The following is an 11,067-nucleotide window of genomic DNA, read 5'->3' as shown; positions in this document are numbered from 1 at the left end:
CTGCTCGACATCTCGTATGTTTAGTATTTAAAAAAAAAAAAAAAAGACCAAAGATTCCAACTGAGAATAACTCTACAGGTATAATGAGACTGTTTTGCGAAAACAGCAAGAATTAAGCCAGAACTCTGAATATCACATATATTACCTTAGGCAATCCAATCTCACCCATGGCATTCAGCCACTGAATCACATTATCAGTATGTCTAAAGTGAAGGCCAGTTGCCTAGAACAAACAAAAGGATATTAGGCTTTATTGGCTACATCACAGCAAATATTAAATAAAAATGCTTTCTAAAAGTTTCCTTGACCTTAAATTTAAGGTCTGTCTATAGCATTATGTTCACATTCCAATCTCAAGAAGCAAATTCATATCTCAGCTCCTAAGGAGCTATCTGGAGACTTTTCCCATATGCAATATACAGGCATAATTCAAAGACATTACAGATTTGGTTCCAGACCACTGCAATAAAACTAGTATCACAATAAAGCAAGTCACATAAATTTTTTGGTTTCCCAACACATATAAAAATTATGTTTACACTATACTGTAGTCTATTACGTGTACAATGGCATTATGAAACAGTTTCAATTATTCTGAGAATTACCAAAATATGACCAAGAGACACAAAGTGAGCACATGCTGTTGGAAAAATGGTCCTGACAACACTTGCTTGCAGGGTTGCCACAAACCTTGTACTTGTAAAAAAACAGTATTTGCAAAGAACAATAGTGTACAGTACAATAAAACAAGGTATGTTTATACTTGAGAGAACATGATCTTAGGAGTTAAACTGACTTGGATTCAATCCCTGGCTCAGCTCTCTACTGGTGATACTAGGAAAGTCACTTTACTCTTCTGACTTTCCTCATCTGAACAAGCTGTGTTGTTGACAGGTGCTGTCAAGTCGGTTCCAACTCACAGTAACCCTATCAAACAAATCACTGCCCAGTCCTGTGCCATCCTCACAACTGTTGCTATGTCCATTGTTGCAGCCACTGTGTTGATCCATCTTGCTGATGGGCTTCCTCTTTTTCACTGACCCTCTACTTTATCAAGCTTGGTCCCTCATGATAACATGTCCAAAGCATATGAGCTGAAGTCTTGCCATCCTTGGTTCTAAGGAACACTGACTGGTTATACTTCTTTAAAGACAGATTTGTTCATTCTTTTGCCAGTCTGTGGTATATCCAGTATTCTTCACCAATACCACAATTCAAATGCATCAATTCTTCTTCAGTTTCTCTCATTCACTGTCCAGCATATGAGGGTGACTGAAAATACCATGGCTTGAGTCAAGTGCACTTTAGTCCTCAAAGATCTTCACTTTTTAACATTTTTAAGAGGTCTTTTGCAGCAGATTTGCCCAATGCAATATACATCACTTGAATTAACTACTGCCTCCATAAGAGTTGATTATTGATCTAAGTAAAAGGAAATCCTTGACAACTTCAAGAGCTTTTTAGTTTATCACGACTCTGCTTATTGGTCCAGTTGTGAGGATTTTTGTCTTCTTAAGTCGGGGTATAATCCATACTGAAGGATATATTCTTTGATGTTCATCAGAAAGCACTTCAAATTGTCCTCATTTTTAGCAGGCAAGGTTATGTCATCTGCAGATCACAGACTATTAATGAATCTTCCTCCAATCCTGATGCTGCATTCCTCTTCATACAGTACAGCTTCTCAGACTATGTGCTCAGCATGCAGAATGAATGAGTATGGTAAGAAAGAGAAAAGCCTGACTCACACTTTACCTGATTTAAACCACACTGCACCTTCTTGTTCTGTTTGAACAACTGCCTCTTGGTCTATGTATATATAGGTTCCTCAGGAGCGCAACTAAGTGAATTTAGCACCAACTTCACATGTGTTGTGAGGATCAAAGAAGATGATGTATATGAAGGACTCAGTGTGGTATCTAGCAGGTAGAAGATGCTCTCATCCTTCACACACATATGTCCTCCTCTCAACTTCTATGTCTACGTTCTTTTTTAGCAAGATTTACTTTCAAGAGTGTTAGAATTTCTTTCTTTTTTTTTTTAGTCATTCCAAAGTCTCTAATGTCTTGCTGTTTTCTCACACATTTTGTAGACTCTCAACAGAACAACTCCAAAGTTGCTGAATAGCCTCTTAATTAAAACTCAATATATAAGTCTTATATTTGTAAGTGTTTTCTATTTAGAATGTTAATTTTGGCTTAGGACCTACACCTTCCACATTTTCATCTGAATTTTAACAGAAAGCACAAAAATTTATTTTGATCTTGTCTTCAGCCTCAACTCATTCTGAGTTTTGGACTGACTCTTGCATTCTTACATTTGCTCTTGGTTACAGAGTCCTCCACTATCTTTTACGCTCATCTTTTTTCATATCAGAGCTCAGTGAAAAGTTCCCTAGCGGGGGCTCTATACACAACAGAATGTGGTCATTGTCAACATCCCAACTTACAGGTAAGTGGTCTCTTCAAGGGCCTTCGGCAATAGGAATTAAAACCTTTCACTTATCTCAACTTTCTGAAATTGGATAACTTTCCCCATTTTACCCTGAATAACCTCACAGAATAAACTCTCCAAAAGTTGCCACTACTTCCAATCTGCCAATAATCTCAGTTCTTGGTTAAAATTAGTTTAAAGCAGTAATTCCCATAATTACCGCCTCTGCCCTCTAAGAAATAAACATCAAAGACCATGAAAACTTCAAGATATACCATCATAAGAATTCTACCAGAAATATAGACAGCTGAAGGTTTATTTTACTGCTAACTCTTGCCTTTCCACTATTTATTCTGTCAGGCATTAGAAAGACGATTATTTTATTAGAATAAACACAACTTTCATGTATTTCTCAACAGCTGTTACATAGGATAAAGTATGCTAACCTCTCTCAAGTTCACTGAAATCTCAGCACCAAGAATAAAAGGCCTCACCTTGTATCTGGTCTGCTCTCGATCGTAGATTTTTTTCAAGGACACAACTTTGGGAGAGAAGAAGTTTCCTAGTTTGGCAAGGTAGACCCCGTTCCTAAGTCCCTCCTCCAGTTCTGTGGTGGGAGGCAAGTCTTCCCCTAGGCATGCTTCCATCCACCTGCACAAAAGGAAAGTGGATGTGAGAAAAGACAAAGAAGGCCTGAACTCTTCCTTAAAGATTTTAAGCTTAATGGCCATACTCCTTGGGGAAGTTTAAGTTGAACGTAAGCAACACTCTTTCAAGACCCAGTTCTACACATGTCCTTGCCCAGGCCCAGTCAGATCTCAGAGACTGGGAGAGTGCTGAGCGTGGATAGTACATTCCTCTCTATTCGACTTTTCTTTGTGCAGCAACAGAAGAACCAGCTGGCTCCTAAATCCTGGCTGCTCTAACAACTTCAGACCCTTTCTCTCAGTCCTTAAGTTACTGTTTAAGAACTTCCAAGAAAAGATTTGTGTAACTGAAGTCACTATTTCAAGTGCTCAGAAGCTTCTATTTGTTGATGAAATTCTCTTGCAGTTTCAGAGTTGAGGACATACAGTGAATTTCTAGACTCAGGTTTTAAGATTGTTTTGTAAAAAATTAAAAAAGATTGTTTTGGGTTACTAAAACAGAGTCAATTATTTCAGGTAAAATAGTGAGGGAAACACCTATGGAAGTAATAAAAGTCTTAAGTGGTTTTTTTGTTTGTTTGTTTGTTTTCTTTTTTGAGGGGGAAAGGAGGTCACAAAGGGATAAAGGAATAAAATATTATATTTTTCCCTTCCAGGACTGCTCATGAGATTCCAGGGAAGTCCAAGATAAAACAAAGAAAAGTTCACCTGCATATATTTTTGACCAACAGACATGTAGATAAGAATTTAAGCCAATGGTTTTTAACTATTTTTTGAGTTACAAAACTCTCTAAAACTCTGAGGAAAATTATAGGCCCTTCCCTAGAAAAATATACTAAAATTTTATATATAATTTCAGAGATGTCATTAACTTCCTGGTTTAAAACTCAAATTATGAATCCCTGAATTAAAATTTTCCCATTCAAAGTTTACAAGGCTGATGTTATCCCCACATTCTTTACCTTAATGGAAAAAAAAAAAAAAGAAAAAGGAAAAAACAAAATCCCAAAACACTAGATACTTCCTCAAAGTGATCAATTGAAAAGCCAAATGAAAAAACTTCAAAGAGGCATTCAGACTGAAATAAAACTAGGTTTACTGGCCAAACAGACCCACATAAAAATGAAACATTATAATATTTATTAATACTGATTATAATGTTTATTGATATTGATACAGAAGTTCAAATTAAAAGGCAAATAAGACTGGAAGAAATATTTACATATTTTCTCACATTCTAGATAGATCAAAAAAACCTACTGCTGTCCAATCTATTGCGACCCATAGTGACCCTATAGGAAAGAATAAAATTGCCCACAGGGTTTCCAGGGCTCTAAATCTTTATGGGATACTGCTACATCTTCCTCCAGTGAAGCTTTTGGTGGGTTCAAACCATTGACCTTTCTGTTTGGAGCTATGTGCTTTAATCACTGTGCCACAAAGGCTCCAGAGACAGATAGGTAGGAAGGTAGATAGATAAAGAGGGAGAGAGATGAAAATTCTCAAGAAAACTACTCACTTACCAATAGAAAAATGGGTCAAATATTACATAAATGTATTTATGACACTATTTATATATTTTTTATATTATTTAAATTACCAGAAACATACAATGTAGAGTCTGAATTTATCACGCACATTTGTTACTTTTATAATTCAGAATAAAATTTCTTGTTTAATTCTTTTCAAACTGAGACTATTACTTATAAACTTTTAAAAACAACAATTTCCCTTCCCCCTGCCCAAGTTCTATAGGTCAGTCACCCAATCTCATTTTCTAATCTATTCTAAGTTTTAAGCAGTGAACACACTATCTGAACACAAAGTAGATCTTTAAAGAAAAGCTGGGTGGAAATATGGAAGAGCCAGATAACCTTCTGGTTGTTTCTTAAACCTAATGATTCTAAGTTTTTCCTCTGGCTTTTTTTTCAGGCAGCAGAACTGGTATGTCAGAGGCAGGGAAAAAGAGAAACCATTTCCAGAAGAGTTGCTATAGTAACCAAATTAGACACCAATTTGTAAAAGACACAAAATCCAAACTATAATGTCTGCAAAAGCCTAAAGACCAGAAAGGCATCTTGGAAAAGAAAGGGTGGTTCTTATGGAATATAAAGTTGCAGTTCAAAGACACAGGTCATATAATCATCCTCCATTATTTTACTGGTACAAAGGGTTATGGATAAAATCATTCAGGCAAACTCCTGGCAACCCCAGCTCTCAGGAGACAGTTTGACTTGGGTTCTCATTAACAGGGAGAAATCTAAAGCAACTCCAACCTATGTGAAAAACACTCCTCGAGCAGGTAGTGTTATTGTTGTTATATGCCGTTGAGTCAGACCTGACTCATAACGACCCCTCCTTGGACTTCCAAGGCAGTATCGCTACAGAAGTAGATTGCCCAACCTTCCTTCCAAGGAGTGGCTAGGGGGTTTGAACTGCCAGCCTTCTGGTAATAGTCAAGTGCCTTAGGCACTACGCTACCAGAGCTCCTCGAGCAAGTAGTACTCTGAGGAAAAAAAAAAAATTCTTCTCAAAATGAAGCAAATACACAGGGGAAGATTACATGGGTAAATAGCATAGTGGATGCTTTTGCCTTGAATCAGAGCCAGTTATCGGAGGTGTTTAGGTCCTCCTCTTTTCTGAGGTTTAAAAAAAAAAAAACTGACAGCCGTTGAGTGGATTCCAACTCACAGCGACCACTCCTCGGGTTTCCGAGTCGGTATCTCTACAAAAGTAGATTGCCCAGTCTTCCTTCTGAGGAGTGGCTGGTGGTTCAAAGCCACCTGCATTCTGGTTAGCAGTCAAATGTCTTAGGCATGCCACCAGAGCTTCTCTACACCACCAGAGCTCCTGAGATTACTATCAAAATCAAGGGGGCTCCAAGTGGCACTTCCCACAATCCCATAACTTTGCCTTCCTTTGTCCAATTATTATAAAACATTCCTGATTAGGCTTAGACTTTCTACAGCGGGGTAAAATCCTTTGCATATCACACAGGTGTCAGCACAGAGGAAGAAATGGCAACTGTGGTATGGTGAAGGCAAAATACAGACTAGTGTCTGTAAACAACCGCTCAAGACCCAAAGCTGCATTCCAAGTCACCACGTGAGTGGTTCACCTTCCATTCTAAGGTCTGTTACACAACAGAGTATCACCTGATTTGTAGGTAAGAATAAGTAAGTTAATTAAGCACCAAACTCCTTTGGAAAACTAGGAGCAGTAAGTAGGTTGCTCTGTCACTATACTTTTGAATGTTAAGAGAAGTTTAGACTTTAATCCAAAAAGACATAATGAACTCTCCTTTCTGTCCTCTTCTACAACCCACCTGACCTATATCCTCCCCCTCACCACCATCACCACAAGCACCAATGACTCACAAAATCATAAAATATGAGAGCCAGGAACTGAATGATCTTTGAGAATGAAGTAAGACTTCAGGTGAAGTACCTACTACTATGCTTGGCTGGTTATTGAAAACATATTTGTACATTTCCTCCTTTCCCCTCATCTGAAGAGTCAGTCACATGCTGATTCCAATTGATTCCAGTTCCTTCAAAGGACTCTTCATAAAAAGAAAGAACGAACAGCATCTACCTCATAGGATTAAGTGATAATACACATAACATGCTAAGAACAGTGCCTGACAAAGAGTGAGCACTCAAAATGTGAGCTAGTATTACAAGTAGCCTTAGATATGATTCTTAAGACCCCTAATACCTTGGGTGCTCACCTCTGGACATTCTCCAACTGAACACTATGTTCCGAGTATGGTCTGACTAACCCCAAATAGGACTAGCACCTTCTTCCTTCTAAACATTCCATAACCACAAACAAAGCCATAGATTACATCACTTTGTGAGACATATTACACTTTTCCAACTGACAAAAACCTTTAATATTTTTTTCCAAATACACGGCTGCTAGACCATATCTCTATAATCACATACTAGAATCATTATCTGCAAACATTCCTAATATATTTCTGAATGTTAGATTCAATCTGCTGTCCCTAATGTCAGCATCTTTTGGGATCCTAATTGTTATCCAAAATATTAATGTCTCTTCCAGCCTCACATCAACCACAAATACGAATTGATTTTGAAGAATGAAAAGGAGTTTACCAAATGGTCAAGGCAGGGGTCTCCAAACAGAAGAAATGCCATGTAAAAAGGCAGGGAGGCATGAAAAAGCAGGTGAAAGGCTCAGTGCTGCCACTGCTGAAAGGTAATATACAAGGGGAACATTGGAAAGTGAAGATAGAAAAGTCAGCTGGCTGAATCAGCCTGCCTCTGGGGCAGTTCTATTCTATGCTCTAGGGTTACTATGAGTCAGAACTGATTCCATGGCAATGGGTAATCTTTACAGAAGATCACCAGGTCTTTTCTCCCATGGAGTTCAAAATCATTGACCTTTCAGTCAGCAGCCAAGTGCTTAACCACTGCGCCACCAGGGCTCCTTGGCACAATGATTAGCAGCCCTCCAACTGAAAAGCTGGTAGTTCAAATGCTCTGCAGAGGACCTGGAAATCTGCTCTGTAAAGATTATAGCCTAGGAAACCACATGGGGCAGTTTTACTCTGTCACATGAGGTAAATGAGTTGAAAGTCCCCTGACTGAAGGATTTTAAGAGGGGGACCACTTGATCAGGTCTGTAGAAAATCACATCTGCAACAATGTGGTTTTCTATTTTTTCTTCATTAGCAAACAAATACAAATGTTTTAACTTGTAACTTTTTTTTAAAAGTTCTGAGAATATCCTATCAAGTGGTGACATCAGCACATCTTACATGTGATCAGGACACCCAGCCACAGCCACAAACCACACAGCAGCAAAATTCTTATATTTCTCATTAAGAGTTGAAGTAAAGAGTAGACTTCTTAGGCATGTAAAGTTTCAAATTTCTACTCCCCAAGTTCAATCCCAGAACAGCTTTAGCAGACCTAACTCAACTGAAAATTATAGGAAAGTGACATCAGATACGAAACCCCACTACTAAACAGGAAAACAATAACATGTTAATGGTTCATTCTCAATATAAATAACACCAAAAATAAATAATATCTCACATCAGGTGGGAATTATTAAGCTAAATATTTTATATATATTATCGCACTCTATCATTACAACAACCCCACAAGGTAAACAGTATTAATGCTCTCATTTTACAGACAAGGAACCAAGGGCTCCAAAAAAGCAAAGTAACCTGCCCAAGATCACACAGGTAGTAAGTGGATGAACCAAAGCTTTAAACCCAAATTAGTATGAGTCTAAAGCCCATAGTTTTAATCACTACGTGGTACTGCCTCCTTCAAAAACAACAGCCAAAAAGTTGGAATTAGAAGTATCATTTGACCCAGCAATCCCATTGTTGTTATGTGCCATCGAGTCGGCCCCAACTCATAGCGACCCCTCCTTGGGTTTCCAAGGCAGTATCACTATGGAAGTAGACTGCCCCATCTTCCTTCTGAGGAGTGGCTGTTGGGTTTGAACCACCTGAGGCACTATGCTACCAGAGCTCCTAGCAATCCCATTACTTGGCATATATCCCAAAGAAGTGAGAGCCAGGACAAGAACAGATTACATGCATACCCATGTTCATCACAGCACTATTCACAACAGCAAAAAGATGGAAACAACCTAGGTGCCCATCAACAGAAGAATGGATAGACAAACTATGGTACAAACACACAATGGAATACTATGCCACACTAAAAAATAATGTAGAATCTATAAAACACCACGTAACATGGATAAACTTGGAGGACATTATGCTGAGTGAAATAAATCAGTTATAGAAGGACAAATATTGTATTAGTTCATAATTGTAAAAAGTCAGGGAAAGGTTTATAAATGGAGGGAAACTTTCTCTGTTGGTTACCATGGATAGGAGGGGTGGGGAGAGAACATTGCGAAAATTTAAAAAAAATAAATAAATAAGAAAGAAAAGAAAGAAATAAAACAGCCACCACTAACTACTGAACACTCACTAACAAAAGCTCAAGTTTTGAAGCTGGCTTCCTGAACCGTGATCCCACACCATAATACCGTACAATCAACCCTTACTCTATCAAGCGCCAAGAGCAGGGGTATAGTAAGTATTAAGAGTGAGGTCGACACTTAGTGTTTTATACAAAAGCCTGTTACACTGTTACATAATTTTATAATAATTCTTATAACATTATGTAAATAACTCTTATATACCTTTCAGATTTAGCCCACTTTTTAAAATAAAGTTTTATATGTATTTTAAATCAATTTTCAAAAAATTTACATATCTACACTGACAGCCATATATGCATTCAGGAAACATTTCTGACTGACTAATCTGTGTAACTCTTTGAATGGCACAATATGTGCTCAATACCAGCCCCCACCTTCAAGGAAATCACTCTCTAAAAACAAAGATGCTTAAGCAACTAACTACAATAGGAGATGCTATTTGAATCAGGCTTTGAAAGATTAATTGTATTTAGAAAGGTGAAAAATGGGAAAAAGGTAAAGGAAACAGCATAAGTAAAGGGCAAAAAAGGCATGAGGGAAAAAAATAAAACATATTCAGGCAATGAAATATCATTATGGCAAAGGAATAGCTAGGATATATTGGGAAAAAGACCAGGCTATAAAATGTCGTGAATGTACTGCTAAGGATATTGTTAGTGCTTTAACCTGCAGGCAATGGAAACCATGGAAGATTTTAAAAGTACACGAATGGGTGGGTTAGATCTGAGACTTAAACAGTAACTATGACAGCAGCATAGAAAATAGATTCAAGAGACAAATATTAAGCAACTATTTCAGAAATCCAGTCCAGAGACAATGAGGTCTTTAACTAGGACCATGGGAGGGAATGGAAAGAAAAATGATGAGATTTCAAAGGTGGAATTGATCTGATTTGACAATCAATTAGATGATGGGAGATTGGAGTTAGTAGGGTAAGTGAGGGAGGTGAAGGTTTCACAAACAACTGGGGGGAGGAGCAAAGTTAGCACCTAACTTCAATTTTATAACTAACGCTAAGCACCAAACGGATTATAGACATTGTTTAAAAAGGCAGGAAAAATATAGATGAATGGCCACATAATCTTGAAATGGGGAAGGCCTTTCCAAATGTGACTACATCAACAGAAACCATAGGAGAAAAGATAAATAAATTAGCTACATAAAAAGTATTTAAACTTCTACAGGCAATTTTTAGAAATAAAATAAAATATTAAAAGGAAAAAAACTACAGGAAGATTATTAGTTCTTCATTATATGTTCCAAGTATTTTCCTCCAGTTTATTTATATACATACATACACACACACACACACACACAAACACAGGTATACCTAGTTTTTCGAAAATTCACTTTATGCCACTTGACCTTTAGGAAAGACTTACATTAGTACCTGCTTTTGCTAACAGAAAGAACTCCAAGGAGGATTTTCACTTTTATGAAAAAAGGCAAAAACTAGCGTTCAGCATTTGTTTTGCAGCAAGCCATTAAAAAGGCAGCTGTAACCCAAGCAGCAAGAGTAGCATCATCAAGCTCCTTCCCAGGAACTAGACTCAACATCTCAGCACCAAGCCACCACAGCTTTGAACTGTGTCTGCGAACACTACACACCTACTTCTCACTTATCAACCATCTCATCTGACATTTGACATTTATGACAATAGTAAAAAACCTACTATTCAACTATTTTGCACATTAATGATGTATGTCTGATAGTAATAAATGCTGAGGTGTGAAGCAAGAACAACACTGGCTGTAATAGTTTAGGTTGTGTGTCAATTTGGCTGAGCCACGATTCTCATTGGTTTGGCAGTTATGTATGTAATGATGTAGTAATCCTCCATATTGTGATCTGATGTAGTCATCCTCCAATTTCACATAACACCAAGTTTCACATAACAACCTGGTCTCTGGAACTCAACCACACTGGTAAGTGAAGCATAGGTGTGTGTTAGAGTTATTTAGGTTTAATGTCTTATTGGGTAGGTTA

General features: G+C 37.6%; 1 protein-coding gene across 1 annotated transcript in view; it reads right to left on the bottom strand.

Annotated features, from left to right (window-relative positions):
- The window catches only part of IQGAP1 (IQ motif containing GTPase activating protein 1), a 135,277-nt gene that overhangs the window by 87,695 nt on the left and 36,515 nt on the right, over positions 1-11,067 (bottom strand). The window contains exons 3-4 of the mRNA XM_007945136.2: positions 2,928-3,084; positions 146-223 (exon numbers count right to left, since the gene is read on the bottom strand). Of these exons, the coding sequence (XP_007943327.1) occupies positions 146-223; positions 2,928-3,084 (235 nt within the window). The remainder of the gene's footprint in view (positions 1-145; positions 224-2,927; positions 3,085-11,067) is intronic.

Source organism: Orycteropus afer, unplaced genomic scaffold (genome assembly GCF_000298275.1).
Source record: "Orycteropus afer afer isolate SDZICR_OR568_19922 unplaced genomic scaffold, OryAfe1.0 scaffold00132, whole genome shotgun sequence".
In the NCBI taxonomy this organism is placed as follows: Eukaryota; Metazoa; Chordata; class Mammalia; order Tubulidentata; family Orycteropodidae; genus Orycteropus; species Orycteropus afer.
Note: the sequence above shows the minus strand (reverse complement) of the source record. Positions and strands in the feature narration are given on the sequence as shown.